Raw genomic sequence first — 24,507 nt, forward strand, 5'->3', positions numbered from 1 at the left:
CCCGCGATGTGGCGCGATCGGTATCCCGCGAATAAAATGTATTTCTCGCGGTGGTCGATAGATGAGGTGCCATGTCTCAGTCAAAGGCCAAATTCACCGACCGCCGATTTGCTTACGCACGCATCTCACGCGCGTGCACATACACTCTCACGCTTCGAAAGGATGTTCCGGCGGACCGCCGCGCGCGATTATTACTTGTGGTGAGGCGATACAGCGCGGTGTCGTCGACCCGGCTTACTTGACGAATTGTGATATTCTCCGCGAGTTTTCGTCTCATCCTCGTTCCCGTTGACCGGGCACCGTGAAACATGTCGCCGAAAACGGACGCAATACCGAAGGAGAAGCTCGAGACACCGACGAGCGGGGTCAATGCTGTTCTTTTGGGACCACCCGGTAGTGGCAAAGGAACTCAGGTATATATCCTTTTCGCGCTTAAAAAATATCACGTCTCGTTATTTTTCAACCTTGGCCATCCCGTCGCTCTTTGATCTGGCAATGACTCGCACGTGATATAATTGATCGCGTGAAACGAGGAAGGATGATTGCGTTACTTGGTACCAATCTGTTCAAGGATATCAATAAATTTCTGTCTTTGTAATTAGATTTTATAAGCGAGCGAAAAATGTCACATTTTGCAGTTTTATCATTAATAATATTTTATAACTTTATCTTTTTTTAAATATTTTTATATCGCAAATTAAATTATAATGGCAATATAAATTATATAATCTTACATTAATCTTCGATTAATAAATCGAGAATATCTAAAATTGTATTCTGAAACTTATAATCATGCTTAATCTTCTACTAATTTTTAACCACTTTAAAAATAGAAAAGTGTTTCAAAGTTCATAGTCATGTTTAATCACACTTATATTAAAGTAAATGGTGTTTGTTTTAGGCACCACTATTCAAAGACAGATACTGTGTATGTCATTTGTCCACGGGTGATATGTTGAGAGCTGAGGTAAGCTCTGGTTCTGCCCTTGGCACTCAGATTAAGAAAATAATGGATGAAGGTAAATTAGTCAACGATGACTTGGTAGTCAGCATGATTGAGAGCAATTTGGAAAAGCCCGAATGCAAGCGTGGCTTCTTGCTAGATGGCTTTCCCAGGAGTGTACCTCAAGCAGAAAAGGTAAATAACAAAATAAAAGAAAAGAAATCATATTCTAAATCTCTGGGTCTGACCATTCTTTTATTATACAGCTTGATGAAATGCTGAATAAGAGGAAAATGAAGCTTGATGCAGTGATAGAGTTCGGTATTGAGGACAAATTATTGATCAAGAGAATTACAGGCAGGCTGATACACCCGGCTAGTGGTAGATGTTATCATGAAGAGTTTGCTCCCCCAAAAGTTTCTATGAAGGATGATGTGAGTAACAAAAAATCTTGTTAAAAAAGTGTGACTTTTTAAGTAAAAATAGTTCTTTTTTTACCTAATACAAATCGACTGCATTCATAAAATGCTGATAAAAGATAAATTTTCCAACATATTGATCCTTATGTATATAACTTTGATAATGTATCTCTACTGGAGATAACAGCAGGCGTGTTTTTAAAAGAGCACATGCAAAAGATATATAACGAAATAAATTTTGAAGTCTGAAACATTGAAATGTTGCTTTTCATCTTGATAGATCACTGGAGAATCTTTGATAAAGAGATCTGACGACAATGAGGAAGCTTTGAAGAAACGATTGGCCACATATCACACGCAAACTGCACCGCTCGTCGACTACTATGCTCTGCAAGGGATTCATTACTATGTCAATGCTGCCCAATCCGCCGAGAAAGTCTTTAAGGATATTGATCAGATCTTCCTGAGATCCACTAAGAAAAAGGGCTTCTTCAGCAGATTTTTCTAGAACACTGCCGTTAGAAGTACTTCCCGAGATGTCTCTTGTTTTTTAGAATTCCTTTAGCATTTCGCTCTTTTCGAAGGTAATACTTACAGAGATAATTGTAAACATATTAACAGTATCAAAATAACAATTTAGTTGTCTAATGCTTGTCTAACGAGAGTTAAATCTAATTTGAGTCTTTATATAATCTCAGTAACATGAACGTTTACAAGGATCACTGTAAAAGATACGTGGCAATATGTGAAACAAAGACAGGTAGCAGTATTTCATAAGATTTATGAAACTATATTTTAGAAAGGATGAGGTGCTACAATTGTGGGTCAAGTGCACATGATCTATCGATGCGTCAAACAACACATGTAAAATATATAATGCCTATTATATGTTAGTTTAATAGGGAAACGGACACGTTTGTTCATAGTGGCTAAAAAATTTCAATTTGTTACTATATTTTTCTTGCGCGATATTGTCTTTATATCAGAGCACATTTAATAAGACACTTTTTTTATGTTTCTCGACAGATTTTTGTTTTCTTTTATCGAATTAAAAGAATAGAGAGAATGAGCATGACAATTACGCACTTTATTTATGAATGCGCACATTTTTCGAATTTTGACATATTACTTTTACAGTTAACCATGATCTGTCTTGATTTTTATTCTTCATAATATTGAATTTTGTTAGTATTTTCTGCTGGACAGTTGTATATAAAAATCGAATCATTTCAAAATTGATTACAATTTTGAATCATTATAATTCTCTCTAATGATAGTAACATCTAACTGCCACACTCAACGTGGGATTTGTATGCGGACCTACAAATATATATTACGCTTCTTCGATCACGTCGCTGAAAAGAATGGGCATCAAAGATGCTAATATGACTGTATAAATACAAAAAAAAAAACATTGTGACATTACGTCGCTTTTCAGAAATATGATTTTACAAGAATACGAACGAAGTGCGATGCAGATCAAAGACCTATTTTACATAGAGACAAAGAGATCAGATATACATATTTTTTCGGATACAACGTTATCCAATGTATGTATGTACAACTTGAAATCCCAATATTTTCAGAGAGAAGAGACAACTGTAAATCTGTACAAGAATAAATCACTTGTGAAATATTTATATTGTAATTATATTTATAGTAATTTTAGTTATATAAATAATTAATTTTGTAGAATAAGAGAACATATAGAAATTTTTAAACAATATCTTAATATAATTTTCATGATTATTAAGTTTTAATCACTTTTTAGAGACTTTTAAGAAATCAATTAAGAAACGATTGAAAACAAAAAGATACATTAATATAACATATTTTTATACGTAATATGTATTGTTACATATATAATGCACATACAATTATACTCACATTTTAAATAACTTCTAATTTAATTTAATCTTAACAATTCTTAATAAAATTAAAATTAATCTGCATTAACAGAAACAGATTTAAGGGAATTTTGGAACATATCTATATATATCTATATCTTACAGAGAATGAAAAAATATTTCGAGAAAAGACGCGGTCTAAATCCAATTCAAATTTCGCGCTCTTTCGAATATCACTATTTCCCCCGGATCTCCCTCCATTGACCTCCAAATCGAAATTTGAAAGTGCAACTTGCTTCAGTCCGGTTAACCAATACATATTTAATGCATTATTTTTTTCATATTTTCATCTAAATTAAAAAAAAAAAAAATTTTGTCTAAAGCTAAATTTTTAACACAGTTCGTATCTAATCTTTTTTTGTGTCTTTAAAATATTTATAACTCTACTCTGATACGAACATTTGATAATTATCGATTAAATGAAATCGGATTTATGACCCATTTCGAATCGCAACCGGATGGCGATTAGCGGCGATGGTGATCACGTCGAAAAAACTGTCATCATCACGCTGGTTGGAATCACGCAGGCGGAGCCACTCGGCTCGACGTCGTTCGCGCATCTAGCTTCGTTTCGTGCGCCGTGAAAACGAGACGTTCCGTCTGTCGTCATGGCGGAGAATGTTTTCATTCCGTGATACGCCGACTCGCGATTGCATCGGTTATCAACTCGGCTGGTCGCCGATACGACGAGAACGACAATAACAACAACAACAATAACGACGTTGTTAACGACGTTGATTCACGCTCGAGCTGGTGGAGACCCGACGACGATCATCGCGCGATCATGGACACGCGTGGCATCGAGGTCACGAATCAGCTTCGGGTGAGTCCGCGTCGTCGAACGCGTGTCCTGACGATGTCCGTCAGGAAGATCCAGGCGTGATGTTTAATCCCATCGACGTTCTGATTATTATGTAATCGCAGAACAGACCTTCCTTGGACAGACGTGAAGGCTGTCGTACGTTGTGAATCTGCTACTCGGAAAATTCGGAACGTTCGTGACTAAATTTATTTATTTACTTTTATTCACTTTGATCTGTATCTCTCACACAGAAGTCTATATAATATAGAAGTTGGACATTTCTGTCTTCTTCCTGGAAGAAGAAAATAGAAAAGTATCTTTGAAATTAATTACGTTAGTAGAGATGGACATTAAAAGCAACTGTATGCTTTTTTTTCTGTCAGTTTTTATCAATGTAGATTAATCTTGATTTAGTTAATCTAGATTTCTAGAAATAAATGGAGGTAAAAAGTAAGTTAATCCGAGATTATGTTGATCCACATGGATAGAAATGGACATAAGAAAGAAATGTGATGGATAGGATTATTTACATTGAAATCAATTGATCAAGGATATACAAAGTCAATAAATGTAGGTTCGTTGAATAGCTATTTAGGTCTTTGAACCTCTGAATTATTTAAACATGAAACATGACACAAGAAACATGTAGGCATTTTTTATCATTTTTATGATTGAACTTTAGTATCTGATAATTATTCTTTGAATTTATATATATAATAAAATTGCTTATTGAATTTGTATATATATAAAAATTCAATAAATTTTTTAAACATTTAATATATATAAATTGAGAATGTGTTCAATAATAGAAAGGAATATGTGCAAACTCAACAAAATAACATTATATGCTCAGTCATTGGCAGAGATCAACCTATGGGTTAGACAGGAAATGCATAAAGCAATATTCTTCAAAGTGAAAAGGTCATAGAGTTATTTCAAAGAGGTTGTGAATAGTCTCTAAAAATTTTATTTATATTATATTTGACTCCTACTTTGTGTTAAAATATATCGATAAGATTTATAATTATTTAATTTTATTAGAAAAAAACAAATAATCTTTAGATTCATTTCTCTTAAATAATTTTTCTTGGTATACATTCTAAATTATAATAAATAAAATATTAAATAATTAAATTTTATTCAATTTTAAAGCTGAAAATGAAAGGAGTATTTGCATTTTATGTTTTTTATTTTTAAAAGGATTGTGACTCAAAAAAATCCGAAAAGTACTGGTATAAAAGATAAGAAATTTACAAATATTAAATTAAAATGTGCAAATATTAAATAAAATCTTATTAAAACAATTTATGTAAGATATACAATAAATTGTCTGATTTTTTAATTTATTCTTCATCTTAGCTATGCATAGTTGAACATAGTTTGTAGGGAACAAATGTATCATAGTTTTCAGTTCAAAACAAATTTTACTTTAATTTTTCAGAGCGCTATTCGCGCCAAGCTTATGGAATTGGGAGTCCGTTATGACGAAGAACTGCCTGATTACATACTGGTAATGGTGGTCAATAAGAAATCCCGCCAGCAGATGCACGACGACCTAAATTTGTTCCTGGAAGATTGCACGACCGTATTCGTGGATTGGCTTCACGATCAAGTACTGAAAAAGCTACAGAAAGTCACTGTGACCAAGAAGAAATCATCTCGTGAGTTCGTGCCTACTGTGGTGGTAAAACAAGAGGAGGAGAGGAAGAAAAGGAAGGTGTCCACGACTTCGTTTTTAGAAGATCAGACGGTGGAACAGTCTTTGGATAAAAATGCGAAAAGCGACAAGCAGCAACCGGTGCAGAAACAACAGATGACAAAGTCATCTGTACCTAATCAAAATCTGGAACAGAATTACAGCAAGAGCGTAGAGAAAAATGTGAAGGGTGTACATAATAAGAGCAGAACAGATGAAACATTGTCAATTCATAGTGGATCCTATCAGGATTCTGTTTCCACAAGGAGACCGCAGCAGAATTCCGGGCGTGATGAGAGCACGGCGAAGGAGACAGTTACGCTGGAGAATTCCGCTGTGAAAATCGCAGATTCGCATCGCGATCAGAAAGCGAGTGAGGCAATAGATAAAAGCCTGAAAAGATCACTGGAGTCGAATTACCGTCAAGAGAGCACGGAGAAGAGAAGCAGCGAGGCGAAGCGGCCGAAAACGTCCGAGGAAGATAAAGAGGATATAAATGCATCGTTATTTTCTCCAGATACGGCTTCGAGAAAGTTGAAATCTTGCGTGAATAAACCAAAGATAACGTCAGTTGTATCAGTGAAAAATCGGCTCGGCGTAGCGTCATCGCGGAAGAAATTCGAAATTTACAGGGAAAAGGAGGGCAATGATCGCTATCGTCCGTCGGAGAAGCGTTTCGAGAAGCCGCATCGTTACGACAACGGACGCAGTGGGAAAGGCAGAAACTTCGAGGTGGATGACCGAAGTTCCAGGCGGAATCGTGACGGCGATTCGTCACGACATCATGAGGCACCGAGCAAAGTCAACGACGTGAGAACTCGGATAGAGAGCAACAAGAACGAAAGACTAAACAAGAACGTGGAGTCCAGAGAGAGGATCCCGAATTCGGGTACGAAAATAGAAAATAATGTGAAAAAGTCTACGAGCACTATTAAGGATCGTTTAGGTATCGTGGGTACCAATAATAAAGCGCAAAGACAATCTGCCAAGTTGCAAGAGCCAACGAACTATTCTGAAATCCGGAGGAATAATCTGAAGAATTCAGAGCAAGTCGGAAACAACAATAAGAACATCAAAGACAGACTTGGTCCATTGAGGAATAATTTCAGACCGGTGCATAAGCAGAGACAACCTCGCAATAAGGACGAGGAGTCTCTGATCTCTTTAAACCCCGATGTCGAGGAAGATGTGAGAGAAAAGAAAGTGGAGGAGGACGAGGATGAGGTGGACAACGATGAGCAGTCGCTCGGACCTGTGAAGTCGCACATAGTTGCCGTGAACAGATTCACGATCTCTGCCGGCGCGAAGACAGAGAGGAAACGCACGAAAGTGATTCCACTCGCAATTCAAAGTACTGGCTATTCGGGACACGCAGGCACGAAATCGCAATTAGATAAAGTGGACAGAGGGATGTCCAGCGATATAGATGAGAACACCGAAGACATTAAGTTGCCAAGCAAAGTGATCGTCACGCCGAGACCTTTGAAGCCGCTGCAACCGACACAAAAGCGTGCCACACAATCACTCTTGTTGCGAGCAGTCGCGGAGGCGAATCAGTCGGTTGTCACGCAGAAGAATCCGGAACCGTCTCTTTTCGTAAGTTTCACTGACACATTGTAAATCGTCTAAATCAAGCAAATCGATTCTCTGTACCTTGTACACCGAGGATGGTAAATATCGATGCTCTTAATGTCTACGATATGTTTCTGGAAAAATGTTAAACGTCAAAGAGGAAAAAAAAAATGTTTTTTTCATCGAAGGCTCAATTTTGTTAGGACAAGAAGCCGGTCGTAAAGCGTCTTAAACCTGCCCCGGCTCGTGATGTAAGTCAAAACTTGTCGGTACATTTTAATTCTAGTAAGAGACTGGTCATGGAAAAGATTCAGGTCGAATTAAACACGGTAGACAGTCTGGATATGGACGACGTCGAGCATGAGCCTTGTAAGTCTAACTTTTGCGGAAACGTGTTTTCGTATCAGAATTTGAAAGAGTTATGAGATCTATGCCTATTCTACTTTTCGACATTTTCATGCTGGAACCTTTATTTATATATTTGCATTTGTACTCTTAATAACACTCAATACAATTACATACAATGTAGTATTTATCAATAATAAAATTAAACCGAAAAGCAATAATTCAAGTCAATAATTACAATAGTGTCAATAAGATCAACGTTAAATGTCCGATTTTTGTTTTGTTCTAATTTATTCTTTTTATCCGTCTCATTATTCCTGAAAGGTATTTCTGAATAAGAATTGAAACCTCTGCGAATTTGTTATTTAAATATATACATTTTACATGCGTATATTTATAACGAGATATAAGTACATAGGTTGCAATCGAACTCAGGACCACTGACAAATCAATCGCTCTCACGTAGAAAACTATGAAGTAATAATTATTCAACTTCTAATAAACATCTTCGAAAAATATAAATAAAAGTACATTTAATATAAATAAAGATTCCAATATTAAATACTTTCGCAATAAAGGAACTAACTCTTTCATCTCTTCTCTCGGGATTTTAATTTCTCGCTTATTATCGCATAATCCGTAGATGTACCTCAACCTGTAACAGATGAGCATATGGGAGTCGTGATGTCGTTGTTTCAAAGAAGCGACGACAATCAGAAATTCTTAGTTACTCTAAACGGATACAACAACAATCTCTTGAAAGAGAAGATCAATTCTGAGGACGATGAGGAGCGCTTGGAAATGGAGGTAATTTTTCCACCACCTGTAAACATTTCCTTCCTTTCCCCCCCGAATTTTAATCCTCGCGCGCATTCTAGACGCACGATGTTCCTCCTCATGCTCGCAGGTGAACGAGGATGATGAGCTCGCGCTGTTGACAACGCATAACGAGGCGGCGGCGGCGACGACGACGATGACAACAACGATGGCGACGGCAACGACGACAATAGCGACAACGACAGCCATTGCGCAGAACAAGAATACATTTAGAATAACGACGGATGAAACAGAAAACGATATGGAGGCTAGTCCAAAAGAGACGAGTGGAGAGGAGAACAATGAGAACTGCAACACGGAGAACGTGGATAAGACTGACGACATGCCGCGTAAACGGAGAAAATTGAGCCCTATAATCTACAACAGATCTCACTCTCCGAGTCCTACACGACTGAAATCTACTGCGTTACCGACATTAACCGCCAAACGTATGCATCAACACTTTTTTCACGTTTGTCTTGGATATTAAGTATATATCACTATAACGTACCGTGTTATTCTTTTCAGTCCCGGATAAAAAACCGCTGGTGGAGACCACAGTTCCGACCGTTATAGACAAGTCTAGGGAGAATTGTAGATACTGGCCAAACTGTACATTAGGAAACAAATGCGCGTTCCTTCATCCACCTGTCATGTGCAGGTAACTTTCTAAATTAAAGATTTATTGTGCTGCATTTCAAAACGTAAACAATTCATTTTTTAACCAGAACATTTGTGATTCTTTTAATTCTTAATCAACTTCCTTGATATAATCTTCTTATAATAACCTTCTTTTTCGCAGTGCCTTTCCGGCATGCAAATTCGGTGACAAGTGCGCCTACAAGCATCCCAAATGCAAATTCGGTTTGTCTTGCACGAAGCTGGGCTGCGTGTTCTCGCATCCCGCTCAGCAGTGCAAGTATCATCCGTTCTGCACGAAACCGGCGTGTCCGTATTCCCATCCGGCCACGTCCACTCCGGCGACGGAAACGACGAGCCAGCGAGCGAAATTCACTTGGCGCCGACGGGATTGAGCGTATTTTTGCGCATGTACAAACTTGAGTATATCGTTCTATCAGAATCGTGATTCACGAAAGATTATTTTGTACAGGTCAGTGATGAGATGTACTTTACAAATTAGAGTTGACATGAGTTAACGTGAATTCATCGCAGCGAAATTAATTTCGCGATTGAAGAGTGCGTCTAATGAAAAAGAGAATGAACGCTTCATCAGTACAATCGTGATATTATGTCAGATCGCAGCTTCACTTCCTCCACAATAATTGAAGAATCCAACAAGATAGAGAAAAATTTTAAAAGCTTTAAACAGTGAAAATTGATTGTTCACTCTTTATTCAACCAGGTTTAAAATAATTGTTAAAGCTTTAATTTAATTTAGGATGTTAGATCGCCGATTTATATACACACACACACATCATATATGTATATGTATATATATATATATGTGTATATATATATATATATATATGTATATATATATATATATGTATATATATATATATATACATATATATATATATATATGTATATATATATATGTATATATATATATATATATGTGTGTGTGTGTGTGTATGTATATATATATATATATATATATATACTTCCCTGTTGATTATCTATCGCCTTAGATTTTAAGGTCGCGTGTGCTGTCAGTCCGAACTGAGCGATTTGCTGCCATTCTTAGATTATATATATTCTACTTATAATGTATGAAAAAGGAAAGATTTTTTTAGTTTAGTTAGCTATGGTTAACTTACGTCGATGTAATTAACTCTGGGGTGATCATAAACTCGTTCTCCTTTAGAATTGCCTTCTCTGAGGCAATACCCAATTCGATTTACGTATGTGTATCACGTATAGCTCGATTTATGTGGATATGTTTGAAAATATATATCGCTCATTGTACGCTTCTGTCTGCGTATTATTAGTATATATTATATATATATATATATATATATATATATATATATATATATTACTTATATATAATAAATAATCAGAAGAGTGATAATTAGGTCTGCTCTTTTTAATCATTTTTTTTTTTTTTGTAAATTTTCTGTGCTTCTATTATCTTCTTTCTTTTCACTGAAGTCTTGAAATCAAAGTGTACACTTTGTTTCAAAATAAATTGAGAAAAGAATGGGAGAGGAAATTAGGAGGATCCACCATGCTATTTCACGTCAAGAGCAATATAAGCCGTCATTGGCATTATTCGCATTGGCATTAATTCTATGTGCTCGTTTTAAAATTAAAGGCTCTCTAAGAAGTCTCTTTATAAAGAGTAAAGAAAAAAAAATCTATGCATAGGCGAATTTGAACATCTTCGCTAAGAGACTTAATCAAGTATGTGCAAAAGTGTCATTTTATCACGTCATGCATCGGTTCTGCCTCCGCGGTCGAGAAGATAGCATTTGTAAAGGCCAGGTATTTCGATGCTCGATCACGTTTATGTAATTTATCACAAATTGTATAGGCTCTCGTGTAGGAAGAGAAGATAGTTCTGCATTATTTACTTAGTACTAGTGAACGGTCGCGTATGAGATGTACAATATTATTGAGACTTGTCATTATCAGAAATATACGATTTCTGTAAAATACAGCTTCGTTCTCGAGATATTCTCTCGTATCCTCCTAAGTTTTCTTTCTAAAAAAGAAATCGCGGAGCGTGTTTTTCTATAAAAATTTTTAATTTAAATATAATTTAAATAGAATAAATTTAAATAATAATTATGTATTACCACAGAAAGAAACTTATGATCATTATCGTGTAATTTAAATATTGCTTCAAGTATCGTGATTACGACCGAAGGAAGGAATCGATCGAAATGTATTCCGGCAGTTTAGTTGCGTGATTTATTTATTCATCTGAAACTGACCTTCAAATAAATCTGGAATCGGCATAATTAGCGTATTATATACCATTATCGCTTTGTTCGTTCGAGGAAATGAGACGCGGGAGCTTAGATTCTGTGAAACGGCATCTCGCTCATGTCCTAAGAAGATCGATAAATCAACACGCGCGATTTCATTCATACGTACACTCGCATACATTCCCATATACAATTCCGCACTAATTTATATACGTATAAATCTATGTATATGCTCTCTGTATCGTATTATGGGGCACTTAGAAAACTCGTTAATTCATTCTCCTCATTCTCGTTTTCGCATGTCGACTCTGCACCGGATATTCATGCACGTCGTGCGAGACATTAAACTAATATATATATTTTCTTTATTATTCGAGGATTGCTTTGTCTAGAATACGGAGAAATAAAAAAATAATGCACGTATGCGAATGTATTTCTTTTTTTTTCTTTTTTTTTTTTTTTAAATATTTTAATGTACTTTCGATAAACGGAATTTTCTTCAGAGGAGAATAAACTCGATAGAAAAGAATTTGTTGCAAAAAGAAATACGTGAGTGAAATTACAAGCGAAATTCATTTCTGCGAACTGTTTTTTTTTTTTTTCTATAAATCGAATCGAAATTACGTATTCATTAATTACATCCTGCAATCCTATTAAGATTAATTTTTTTTTTTAAACTCCCGATTGATTCTTCTGCGAGATTTTCAATGTGGACAAGAATATTCGAATTTTTTAAATTGCGGCTTCAAAATTTCGAGAGAGAAGTCGTTCGAAATGAGAAATGTTCAGGCCTCACTCATTCGTCTCTCATTTTTTTGTTTTACAAACTCGTCAATTGTTAATAAAACTCTCGCAGATAACACCCTGTTTCCTGTTCCTCGACACCTCTGCATCATACTGAACGACGCTCCGTCTGCTCAAAGAAAAAGGATGGGAAAGATATAAAAAAAAAGGAGAGAAAAAAAAGAATAATATGTTACATGTATACGGTACGTACATACATACATACACAATATATATATATATATATATATCTATATATGTATAAAAGTGCGCACATTTTTCGCGCGCGAGATAATTTGGCAAGGATTAAAATATCATAATTATGTGTACATTACAAATGCCTGCGTGTACGTGTATGTGTATGTGTATGAATGTGAATGTCATTGTTTATCGCTGGGGAATAACGAATTCACGATATCGAGATTTGCGTCTTGTACGTATAACTCTAAAACACACATGCACGCACAGAACATTCCCGACCGCGGAGCGTTACAATTTTTTTTTATATTAATTTTTTATTTCATATATATATATATATATATATATATATAAAATAATAAAAATAATATTACAATAATATAATTACAAATAATTAGTTTTATCCGTAATATACTATTTTAATATTTCACTAGATTTTTTTTCTTTAATAATGTCCCTCGCGGGCTCGCGTGAAATCAATCTCACCCTTCGACAGCGAGCCATAAAAGCGCGAATGTGCGGAGAGCGGTCATATAATGCTCGATCTATTTGATTTTATCACAGGAATCCGCTTCCGACCGCCGTTCTCTCGCATCAATTTCGACACTATCGCCTCCAAATTAATAATTCTTCCGCAAACGATACGGCAAAGTGGCGGATAACACGAGCCATTGGGCAGCACAATGATATAAGTCATAGTTTTGCGGAACGAAAGAGGCCCTCTAGAAGTGCTAAGAGACACAAAATATTAAATATGACATGAAATCCAGCTGCATCATCACAAAACCTTTTCTACGCCATTCTCTATAATACATAAAAACAGATTACAAATTTGATATTTTATATAAAAATAATTGTAACCTATTTGAATAAATCTAATGTAATATTTTCGGCGATCATTTGCTAAATTAAAAAATAGTTTAGTAAAAAGAATTTAAAGTTTAAGCATAATTACACTACTGACTTGTACCATTATTTCGTTCGATAACTCATAATGCTCGATAAACGCGGAGTTCCATTTCTTCGTAATTGAAAAAATTGATTTCGTTCCTTTTGTAAATTATACTTTCGACAATTTTTCCATACTTTTTCTTTTCCCTATTTCATCATATGAAGTCTCTGACGCATATGTTTCATTTTAAATGCCGAAAGTGTAAGCGTCACATTCTTATCACACTCTCTTATCCTTATCGCCTTATACCCTTATTTACATCTTACGTTGCAACGAACGTTCTTCGCGCGTCTTCCATGCTATTAATTCTATCGCAGATTAATGTTACAGTGCTACGGCTCGGTTTCACGATAACGTAACTCCCTCGAGATCCTTTCAGGCCATTATTACTCGTTAATTGCTATTTCCATTTGATTGTATCACGTTACGTGTTGCACCAAAGGGATCGTATTCGCTGTCGGCGAAACCGAGCGATGAAGAACACTGATATTCGTTAATAAATCTCGCATATAAGTGAGCCAAGTTAAATCCTTGTCCGGACTTACGGAGTCGTCGCCGCTCTTTGTGATTCCTTCTAATGACTATCAAAAAATAATAATATAATCATCAATGGATCGCGTTTGACGCGTAAAATATGATTAACGTATATAATACGTAGTCAATTACATGTTAAAATTCTTGATTTTAATTAACTCGTGGCATATGTACGGGGCCGCGGTTAATCAACAAATCCATTCGTGATAGTGCAACGTCACGAAGACAAGGATTCTGATTGTTCGTGCCTTCTGTCACGCATCCGGAGTTCACATAATCGAAATTCCGGATTGCTCAGAGTGAACACTTAATAAATACTCAATCCCACTTCTGCTCGTATACTCCGTTCGATCCATTTTACGTATTTCGGGTATGTAATTAACATATCTCTCTCTCTCTCTCTTTCTTTTCACACGATCGTTTTGGATTTGCATTTGCTAACAACGCACTGTCAACGTACGAATTACATTATCTTTTAATCAATGCAACAATCACGCCGTTTGATCTTTGGATGCTTATGTGGCGCTTATATTAAACGATGCGTGTAAGGGAAAAAAGTGAACTAGGATAACTTTATGATATAACTTCAGATATGCAAATAAAATAGACAAAAAAATAGAATAGATAAAAAAGAACAAAAAAGTTTTAGAAAATCCTCGAGTTGGCAGTAATATTCTTATGAGAGAGTGCATCTAAAATTTGGAAAGATTCGATCTATAATTGGAACAAGTCATCTTTCCATTCTTTCGATAATGCACCTGCGCACATTATTAATAATTTATCTGTTTAAAGTCTGTCTGTCTTTTAATCGCGAGCGGTAGAATAAGCTCGACCGCGTATCTAAAATTCGGAAGGACTTGATCTGGAATAACTGCATTTATCCTACCACTGGCGATTATCTATTTATGCAGACACTCGAATCTTGGCAATTGGCAGTAAGAGTCTGATATAACGTTAATGGTACATCTAAAATTCAGAAAGATCCTTAAACAATGATCCATAACAGCATATTATATAATAATATTACATTCGTAGTATGCAGTGCTCGTTAAAACTCTTTCTCCGAGTGCCTGTTTGTGCCTGTTTACAAGTTCGTGGAATAACGTTTATATATTTCGAAAGAAAATCTCCCTGCGAAATGATCATACGTGCCACGAGCGATGAAGGAATAATACACACTTGCATGATCGTTTCAAGAGAGCAAAGTGGAAAGAGAAGGGAAATCGCTTTCAGATCATCGAAGTTTAGCTCTGCGGCCATTCTTAGTTCTAAATAACATTCGATACATCGAAGTTCAAATGTCTTTTTTCGCAGCTCATTTCTGGCGAGACGAAAGCTACTGTCGTAACAGTTTAGTGAAAGCCGCACTTTCGTCTTATACCTACGACACCTTTCATTTCACAAATAGCAACGTGTTTAACGAATCTCTCGTTACGGTTCTCCTCGCTCTTACCCTATTTATGGATAAGCGAAAAGCTATGGCCACGAGTATTCGTGTGTACTCGCTGGGTCGATCAATTAACACGACTTCAATACTCGCTAAATTACACAGTCAATTTAACGAGTCCTGAAACGGATTTCGTTCCAGAAAATGTCCTCGCTGATTTCTCAAAGCATCCCCGCGGGAACCCGAGAGATTCGCAGAATGATTCGATGCGCGATATACGCGATCAGAGTCTATCTAGTAATCCTCTCTCTTTCTTTATTCGTTCCTTTCCCATCAAGATCGCGGCTCGCAATCGGGCAATATTTACACAACGCTACGCTCAGAGTCGCAAAATGCACACGATCACAGCAAGTCATTGAAGCAACCGCCGAACCACATCACCACTATCGGCATCAGGTACGTCGTCAGCGCCCTGAACAACGACATCTTCGGCCTGCTCTCTTCTCCGCCGCTCACGGACATCGTTTGGTTGTTACTCGTGCTCGTACCGCTCGTACCACCCGTGCCCTTATGCGGTTCGATATCGACTCGCGGTGGCGTCTCGACCTCGTGGACGACCGGCGGCGATGGCTGCTTCGGCGGTTCAGGCTCCGATTCTGTACGTGGTCCCTCGTAGCCGGATCCCTCCCTGAAACCGTCCTCGTCGTCGGTGTATGTACCATCTCCGGAACCGCTGCCGGAACCGTACCACGATTCATCTGTGAAATTATAGGGATTATTATTATTATCTAAATAGAGAGATAATTATAATGTTATAATGCTTGTTATAATGCTTGTAATAACTGCTAAATAATTACCAGTATCGATCCAATCGATATCTTGTCCATTGAATGCCAATTTCAACCTGTTCGTGATGGTGGTCAGCATGAAGATTTGATCCCTCACGATAGTACTCCTCGATCCCGTACTGCGTACTTCCGGATTCATCGCTTGAAACTCACCACTCGACGATACCGGATATATATATCTGAAAAAATAACCCATACGTATTATTACGTCATATAACACACAAAGACAACATACTTTAATGTTACGCCATTTAGTACTTGTAGAGAACTCAATCATTAATTTAGCGAATAAATTTTTGATAACCGAGTATGAACAAATGTTATTTATAATAACGGAAACTTGTTGTTTCTCTTACTTGTCTACGTGTGTGCCGTTCCAACATTCCTTCGTGTTACTTGGCAGCACAACCAAACCCTCATTGCACATGCGGTAAGGCAAATAGATCCAGAATTGTCGAAAATCGCGCATCCGCTGGCGTATCTCCTTCACTAGTTTGTCCAGCGCCACAGTGGAGGCGCGATCCTCCGTCAACGATTCCTGGTCGAAGTTTAAGGACTCCAGTTCCAACTCGCGATTATCTCTACGTCTACGTCTACCCAGAGTCGGCCGACCGCAACCGGTGAACACCCGCTGCGACACATCTTGGCTGCTCTCTTGGAAATTCATAATCGCTTCCGAGATCTTCAGGTTGATTGGACGCACCAGCACTTCGATATTGAATGGGCCGAGCATCCGATCGGCGAGTTTATCCAGGGCCTCTGTATTTGGAAATCGAAGAGCAAATCAATTAAAACTCGTGATTTTATCAATTATGTTCATTTTTACCAATGTGAATTAAATTCAATCTCGATTTCACTTACTTTTTATTTTTCTTCTAAAAATTAGGAAAAAATGAAGAATAAATTGACATTAAAATTAATCTACATTGGCAGAAATAGATAAGAAAAAGAAATCTAACAATTTGGATAAAATTGAAAAATAAAAATATAAAATAAAATTAAAATTATTTACGAGAAATATTTTTTTAACTTTTATACAAAACATTTTAAATGTAAAAAAATATAATATAAAGTACTGATATCGGTATATTATTATTATCTCAGTTTCTAAAATATTTGTTTTATTTTTTTAATAAAGGGTTCGTTGTGTTTGTATACGTACGGTAACGTGAACGCGATCATTTTTGTAAAAAAAGAAAAAAAAACGCGGCGTAGCTTCCGCAGACTTTTGACGCGTATACCAGATTGCACGCGTCAATGATCCATGTTCTCACGAAATATAATAGCTGACACTCAGGCGAGAGGAAGAGAGAGATGGAGGAGAAATTGCTCACCGACGTAATGATTCCAGTCGGTGTCGAGTGCCGCGTGTTGCGCCAAGCAACCCTTCATCACGTTGGCACACATATCGTTGCACGCCAGCACGTTGTCCGATATACCGCTGCAGGCCGGACAAGCTGTCATCCTGGTCAAGGCAGCTGTGCAATCCGCCGACGGCTTCAACTACAACAAACAAAGAGTTCGTTTTAGAATTTGTGCGCAGTTGCGGTTGCGGAATAATGGCCGTAAGAGCCATAAACGTAAAGTGAAATTTAACGAAGTAGGACAGAACAAAATGAACAAAAATCAAAATGCAATAGAATAAAAAAAAAAAGTAAAATAGAACCAAGGCAAAATTTTTATAAATTATTTTATAAATTTCTGTAATTGTTTCCTAAATATTTTATAAGTTACAATTTCATACATTTTTAAACAAGTGTAAAATAAACGAAGAAGATATCAAATCAATTTTGAAGAACTTCTCTCTCTCTCAAAATTTTTCTAAAATTTGGGCAGTTAAGTTTTTTTCTTAATTAAAGCTGAGATTTAAATTTTCATTACATAAATATAATATATACCTACTTGAGGATCGATGAGATGTTATGCAATGTAATTATTAGATCAAACTGCATCAATTTGAGATTTTCATGTTTTCAAACAATATGTTATCTTACCGATTGCATACTTTTCAGCACGTTTGCGGCGACAGTTAAGGCTTGGCTGAATGCCCTCGTGGCAACGAAGGAACGTTTAATTTGCACGCCCAATTTCTGCGGTACATCCCCGAATGGCTGCATCTCTTTCATGTGTTCGCCTACGCATTCCAGATACTTATTGTCGAAGTTGTACTGACTATTGAGCACAGTAAACATCTTTTGGTAGAGAGTGTTGAAGAAATTGTCCATGGCATCGTTGAGATCTACCTGAAATGCACGAATAACATTAGAATTCTTAATTATATGATAATTCTTCAATATAAATAAATTTGATGCCCATAAAAAAAAAAAACACACATTACAGATATTTATACATTAAAATATATGAAAATATATATTATATTTATATAATGCATAAATTCTTATGTGTTATAATAATATATATTTTCACATATTTTAAAATATTTGCATATGTGAATATTAGTGTAAATATCATGAATATTTTTTGTAAAATTAGTTTTAATTATTTAAAATTGTCCATTAAAATAAAATAATTTTTCGATGAGAAAAACAATATGTTAAATACATAAAGAAAATGTAAAATTATAAACTGTACTTTTGCATTATAAAAATTTAATTTTGCATTATTGCTGTCAAGTATTAATTATGTAAATTATAATTCGATAACGATCAGTTAAAAGATACCATTTCTTTATCTCGGAAACCAGTTCTTGCAACCTTAAACAAATTGCACTGAACCCAACCATAACTTGGATTAATCGAAAGCCGACAAGACGCTGAGCTCAAGGTTCAATGGAATATTAATGACTTTCAACAATTATTGGAGCAATTAGAATACAAGAGCACTCGCTAAGAACACGACTTCAATCTTTTATATATATATATATATATATATATATATATATATATATAGAGAGAGAGAGAGAGAGAGAGAGAGATCTTGTATATATATATATATATATATATGCTAATGAACAAAGCAGTTTAAAAAAACTTCAAAACAGAATAAGAAAGAAGTAATTAATACAAGAACAAAGAACAAATTCGATCAACTTAATACATAAATATTCTCGTCGTGAAATATATTTTTAACGTCATCATCATCATCATGATATTTAATCTGATCTATACATTTCTCAAATTTTGAAATGAGATGTCAATCACGCTTTCCAAAATATTCATATAGGGCTTCATATATTAAATTGGAATATAAAAAATTCTTGCAATATAATCATCATTGTAAAAATTCTGCATAATTATTTTGCTTTCATCAAAATTATTTTTAGATCTATACTTCGCTGAATTTTTAGATACTTCAACCGGAAACCGTTTTTTCCATGTACAAAAAGCCCGCGCGTCGTTTTCCTTTCAGAATCTCGGGCGCGAACGTTCGGGCGCGTTGAAAACGGCGCGATTCGCGTAACGCGATAGATTAATATCCGCGATAAATTTATCAGCGACAGCAACGCTACAACGATAATGCTATTCACGCGACCGGGTACTTCGCCTTCCGTCGTGTGCATGCGGAACAGGTTCCGAACGGCGCCGGTGAATAATTCGAGAGGCGATTTGAATGACAATCGACAAAGCGTCTCGTCTCGATCGTCGTCTTCCTTCTTCTCCTCACATCCTCCTCCTCTTCCTCCCCTGTCCCTCTTCCTTTTGACACCGCGTGACGAATTATACGACCATGTATTTGTCATCTACGTCCCTTCCAGAAGTCATTCTCAACTGCACGACGCAAGTTGGGTGCGTGGAAGTCCACTTTGCCTCTTTTATCTCTCACACAGGATTGTAGTCCGATAGTCGATTTGCATTCTTGATGTCCCTGCGTTCGACAATTGTTCGAAGGAGCGACGCGATATTCATTCTTAATCCCGTTGCCCCCTTCAAGGGCGAGCCTTTTCGTCTCGTGGCACCTCCTGGACGAGTGCCGAATTCTGCATTTTCCCTCGCACTTTCACCCGTCTTATTCTCATCAATTACCTCGCTATCGTCGTATTCGACGTTGCGTTCGATTCCTTGGGAGCGGCTTGTAACCTGCTCTTCCTCGCCGCCAATCGGGACTTTACATCTCGCGCTCGCATCGGGGATTCTTTCCCCGTTCGTCCGCTTAATAACGCGCTTCCTGACGCGAAACAACACAACCAGGCGCGATCGTGTTTCCAAGTAAAATTAAATTCCATCCCGGGGCAGTCCGAGGCGGCCGCGCGCGATTGAAGGAGAGAGGGTGAGAGAGGAGAGGAAGGAGTAAGGGGGGAGGATCTCCTGGTAAATTCAATAGATTCGCAGTGTAATTGCGGAAGCCCTTCGATAGGTAGGTAGATACACGAAGGATACGCGTTAGGGACCATTCTGGCAAGAAGGGATATTTTCGCTTTGGCGGTGGCGGGTTCCTTTATCGGGACGACGTCGGGCGACGTCAAAAGCACATTGATTAAACTCGCCTTCGCACGCGATCCCACTCCCTTCTTCCTGACTTTCCCGAGTCTCGGGAACGCGGACCGGACATTGTGGCCAAGGAGTTGTTCCCGCCGCGACCCTAATAGAGGTTTAAAGCGTTAAAGGGCGGAGCTGAAAATCGGCTCACGTCGCGCGATTATCCCCCGATCGCTCGGAATGACGCTCCTCGAGGAATTCAAGGGCTTGGTACGGGGGCGGGTTAACTCGCATCTTGCTAGGGATCTACTTTAAGAACAAAACTAGTAAAAAGCTTATCAAACACCGAGAGAGCAGTTTTGCAGCTGGCAAATTTAAAAAAAATTTCGCCAGATGCGGATCTAAAAATAATTTAGTTGGGCTATTAAGATTATTATTTAGGACGCTTAAACAAATAATAATAATAATATTGTAAAAATTTTTGACGTTATAGCAACCAATTTGAACGTCGTACCTAATAATTGTGTGAAGGCCCAATAAAATTATTTTCAGATCTACCCCAAATTTTTAGATTTGCCAATAAAAATATTCTTTATAAAAATATTCCCTGAAGTTCAACGTTTTTTATTACTGTAAATGAATAATTTAAAATTTCTACGATTCTCGCATTAAGAAAATAATGCAAGTTTGGAAATTTTCCTATTTTAATACATTGGGCTTGTTCTCTTCATATGATCTTAGTACTGATTTGTGGTACCTCCGTGCTCAGACATCGTAAGGAAAATTGAATGGAACGCGTTGTGTCTTGTACGAATCCAATTTAAGGGAGATAGTTTTGGATATCCGAGTCGAGCAACGCGCATGGAAAGGGATATAAACTTTCCCCTTTGAAAGTTCAGATGTTCGTGATATCCGTCGAATTACAAGAAGTTCTGATAGTAGAGCACCGTACTTACGTACTGCTTCATCTCGACTGGCAAACTATAGAGAGAGATGGAGGAGAGAGAGAGAGAGAGAGAGAGAGAGAGAGAGAGAGAGAGAGAGAGAGAGGCTCTATCGTCGCTCGCATATATACATGTCTCGCGATATTTTCGAAAGATGTATACATTTCTTACTCCCACTTACTCTCTCTTACTCGCTTACATTTCTCGCTCGCTGATATTCCGAGAGGAAGGCGTCGTCGAGCGTAATTGCGCGGAAAACGGCTTGTAATAAACTTTAGATCCCGAGACGCGGCCTGGCAGCTCCAGAAATTTTCTTCACGGCTCGCCGTCTTATTTATCTGCGCTTAATATCGTGCGAAGGGTGCCCGGGGGAAGGGGAGAAGGGGAGAGGACGAGGGCGAAGACGGGAGAATTAACGCGCGATTGCAATTTTCGCCGAGGATACGGCCGCGCGACATCAAACGAGAAGTAAATGAATAGCTCGACATTAGGGGTGCCATAATTCCAAATTTTCCGGTAATACGGAAAAGGACTGTTCTATTCAGGAATGTTTCTCTTTCGCGAATATCAAGAGACTGTATCGTAGACGCTGTTCCAACACCACAATACAAATTGATCGAGATTCGGTCTCTTATATAGACGGAGAATTCTCAAACAACGAGCGAAATAAATCGTAGTATGCGCTATTTTAACGTCGAAATAATCAAATTCCCCTAAGGGGAAGAGAGAGAGAGAGAGAGAGAGAGAGAGAGAGAGAGAAAGAGAGAGATACTCACTGTTCCCTTTGCGTAATAATTCTCCAGCTCCTTGAAAAAGTCCGTGAAGACGTACGCGTTCTGTTCGTAGAGGATGCCGTAAGTTTTCTTGAACATCTCGTGAAAACCTCGTTTGCTGGCCAACAAGAGATCTTTGAAAAAACCTGAAATTTTAATAGGAAACATGAGTCATGCAGCTCTGCTTATAATTATTAATTTTATAAGATAAGATTTTTAGCGATTCAATTTTTTTGCTAGTTTCTTCGTTTATGCGCGTGTTATTTATAATTAGATTATTTCTATATTTTCATAATTTGCTGTATAATCAATAATGTGTGTAATAAAGGAGAGAAGTCTCGGAAGAAATCCCGAGATGGCTTATCGCGAGTTTCCCCGGCGCTTTGACGGCTTTCCCAGCGGAAAATCGTGGTCGAACGCGAAACGGGAAATTAGTCGGGATTTTCAGGGTGCGAATCGTCGTCGTCGTGACGGGGTGGTTCGTGAGGTGGATGATTCGTATCGCGAATTAAAAGCCCGACGAACTTGCGGCAACTAGTCTCCTCCCCGTTCTGCCTCTCCATTCCCCTTTCTCCCCCCTCCCCCCGACATCCCTCTCGCCATGGATCGCGTCTGTGCTTTTTACACCCCCGACGGACACAGCGACGGAAAAGGGAGCCAGTCTCGTCGCTAAAAGGAATTTTAATCACATTCCCCGCGGCGGAAGTGACGATAAGGAGGTTGTTCGTCGGTGAGCGAGGATGAGGAGGATGCGGGGATGCCGGTGAATCGGGGGCGGAAAAACGTTGCTTATCGTAGCGTTACACGTACACAAGCGCACCGTGTGCACTGTGCTTTGTTCATCGAGAATTGTGAATCCATTTTATGCCCGAGTTTGAGCAAATGGTATAATAGTTTCTTCATTGACGTGACATTTCGATATCAGCATGTCCACGTGACGTGACGTTTGGAATTTATATCAGTGAAATATTATTATTAGATCATTTAACAATTGCACTTCGTCAGAGGGGTGAATCCTCGGTACATGACAGATCATACATTGACAGGGAGAAGTGAAGACAATAGGTCAGACGTAAATATCACATCACAGCTTTTATCGGACGAGTTAAAATGTAACAGTATAATATTTTACAATTAGCATCAGAATAAATTTAATCTCGTTATCAACGTTTCGGATTCAAGAGCTTTATTCATTAACACGTGATTCGTAAATGAAAGTGTAGTATTAAAAGTCTTTTAACAGTTCCTGAAAAATTAATATATTTTAGCATCGCTATCGAGAATTTTGCATTCGAAGAAATAAATATTACAAGCAGGAAATTTCATTCTTGCATTCCGTTCGATTTTAAAGTTCGATTTTAAATTTTTCATTCGTTCGTTGATACAAAAATTCACTTTTGAGAATCTTCGCGCTCAAAACGTCCATCGACACGAACGATATCTTTGATCGATTCCACTCGTGGTGTCAGTAATTAACGCGAAAATTAGGACACGTCCCAACTCGAGAGGCATCCTCCGAGTGTCTAACGATCTCGGTTAACGAAATTATTCGAAGGCCACAGCTTCTCACCGGTCTTTCATCTTTTCCGCTGCACGTCGCTTTTACGATCGAAGTCCCTTTGAGGTGTCACCGTTCAACTTGGCACCTGGTACCCACTTTAGTCGGCACTTCGCTAAATAGAAGTTCAGGAGCCTTTGCGAGGCACGGGTCTTCCATCGTTTATATAAAATGTACGACAGGTCGTACATTTCGTATATACATCCCTCTGAATCGAAACATTCTTGATCCTGTCAGTCTCAAGTTTTCGCGAGGAAAGAAATATATTTTACGTAATAATTCATAATCTCATAAGAATACTCATCTCTCGACATCGAAAAATTGTCTAAAAATGTCCTCCTGTTATTGATCACGTTGGAAAGAACAGTTTTGCTGAAGTATCTGAAAATTTTTCCAGATTTGGATCTGAATATAATTTTATTAAATCATCAGAATAATTTTATTGGGATTTTCAAATCGATTGCTAGAATATCAAAAATTTTTTGACAGTTTATAAAACACTTCAGCGTCTACAGAATTATTTTCATGATTCAACAACAATTTAAAATTATTTTCAAATCTGTATCTGGCTAAATTTTTACATACTTCAACAAAACTGTTCTTTTTTAAACGTAACACCCCTTCTCTTTCTTTTTTTCTCTTTATTTCTGGAATCTTTCAATTTCATTAAGTTATCTCGTATGCCAGAGACAATGCGATTTTCGCCGTTCATCGATATTTTACACACTGGAACGATAAGAAAAGTCTCGGGAAACTTAGT

The 24,507-nt window shown here is 37.4% G+C and overlaps 3 protein-coding genes across 4 annotated transcripts in view; 2 read left to right on the forward strand and 1 right to left on the reverse strand.

The window, feature by feature from the left end:
- The first annotated feature begins 87 nt into the window (after positions 1-87).
- Positions 88-3,000, forward strand: Ak2 (Adenylate kinase 2). The gene is made up of 4 exons (XM_025218996.2): positions 88-413; positions 902-1,138; positions 1,210-1,377; positions 1,643-3,000. Exons 1-4 carry the CDS (start codon positions 309-311, stop codon positions 1,868-1,870), a joined length of 738 nt encoding a protein of 245 aa, XP_025074781.2. The 5' UTR covers positions 88-308; the 3' UTR covers positions 1,871-3,000.
- A 780-nt stretch (positions 3,001-3,780) lies between these two features.
- Positions 3,781-12,254, forward strand: Nab2 (Nuclear polyadenosine RNA-binding 2). Of its 2 annotated transcripts, none has more exons than XM_011643096.3 (7): positions 3,781-4,092; positions 5,513-7,363; positions 7,543-7,708; positions 8,328-8,491; positions 8,592-8,949; positions 9,029-9,161; positions 9,303-12,254. In XM_011643096.3, exons 1-7 carry the CDS (start codon positions 4,054-4,056, stop codon positions 9,532-9,534), a joined length of 2,943 nt encoding a protein of 980 aa, XP_011641398.2. In that variant the 5' UTR covers positions 3,781-4,053; the 3' UTR covers positions 9,535-12,254. The 2 variants fall into 2 exon arrangements, with proteins under 2 accessions (XP_011641398.2, XP_088928514.1); XM_089072388.1 differs by lacking the exon at positions 3,781-4,092 and adding an exon at positions 4,138-4,263.
- Positions 12,255-12,714: 460 nt separating this feature from the next.
- dlp (glypican dally-like) overlaps positions 12,715-24,507 on the reverse strand; it is a 138,664-nt gene continuing 126,871 nt past the window's right edge. The window contains exons 3-8 of the mRNA XM_089072389.1: positions 22,193-22,335; positions 18,091-18,339; positions 17,431-17,599; positions 16,453-16,855; positions 16,106-16,275; positions 12,715-16,006 (exon numbers count right to left, since the gene is read on the reverse strand). Coding sequence (XP_088928515.1) covers positions 15,651-16,006; positions 16,106-16,275; positions 16,453-16,855; positions 17,431-17,599; positions 18,091-18,339; positions 22,193-22,335 — 1,490 coding nt within the window. The 3' untranslated portion in view covers positions 12,715-15,650. The remainder of the gene's footprint in view (positions 16,007-16,105; positions 16,276-16,452; positions 16,856-17,430; positions 17,600-18,090; positions 18,340-22,192; positions 22,336-24,507) is intronic.

Source organism: Pogonomyrmex barbatus, unplaced genomic scaffold (assembly GCF_055798465.1).
Source record: "Pogonomyrmex barbatus isolate J1 unplaced genomic scaffold, ASM5579846v1 scaffold13, whole genome shotgun sequence".
Classification (NCBI taxonomy): Eukaryota; Metazoa; Arthropoda; class Insecta; order Hymenoptera; family Formicidae; genus Pogonomyrmex; species Pogonomyrmex barbatus.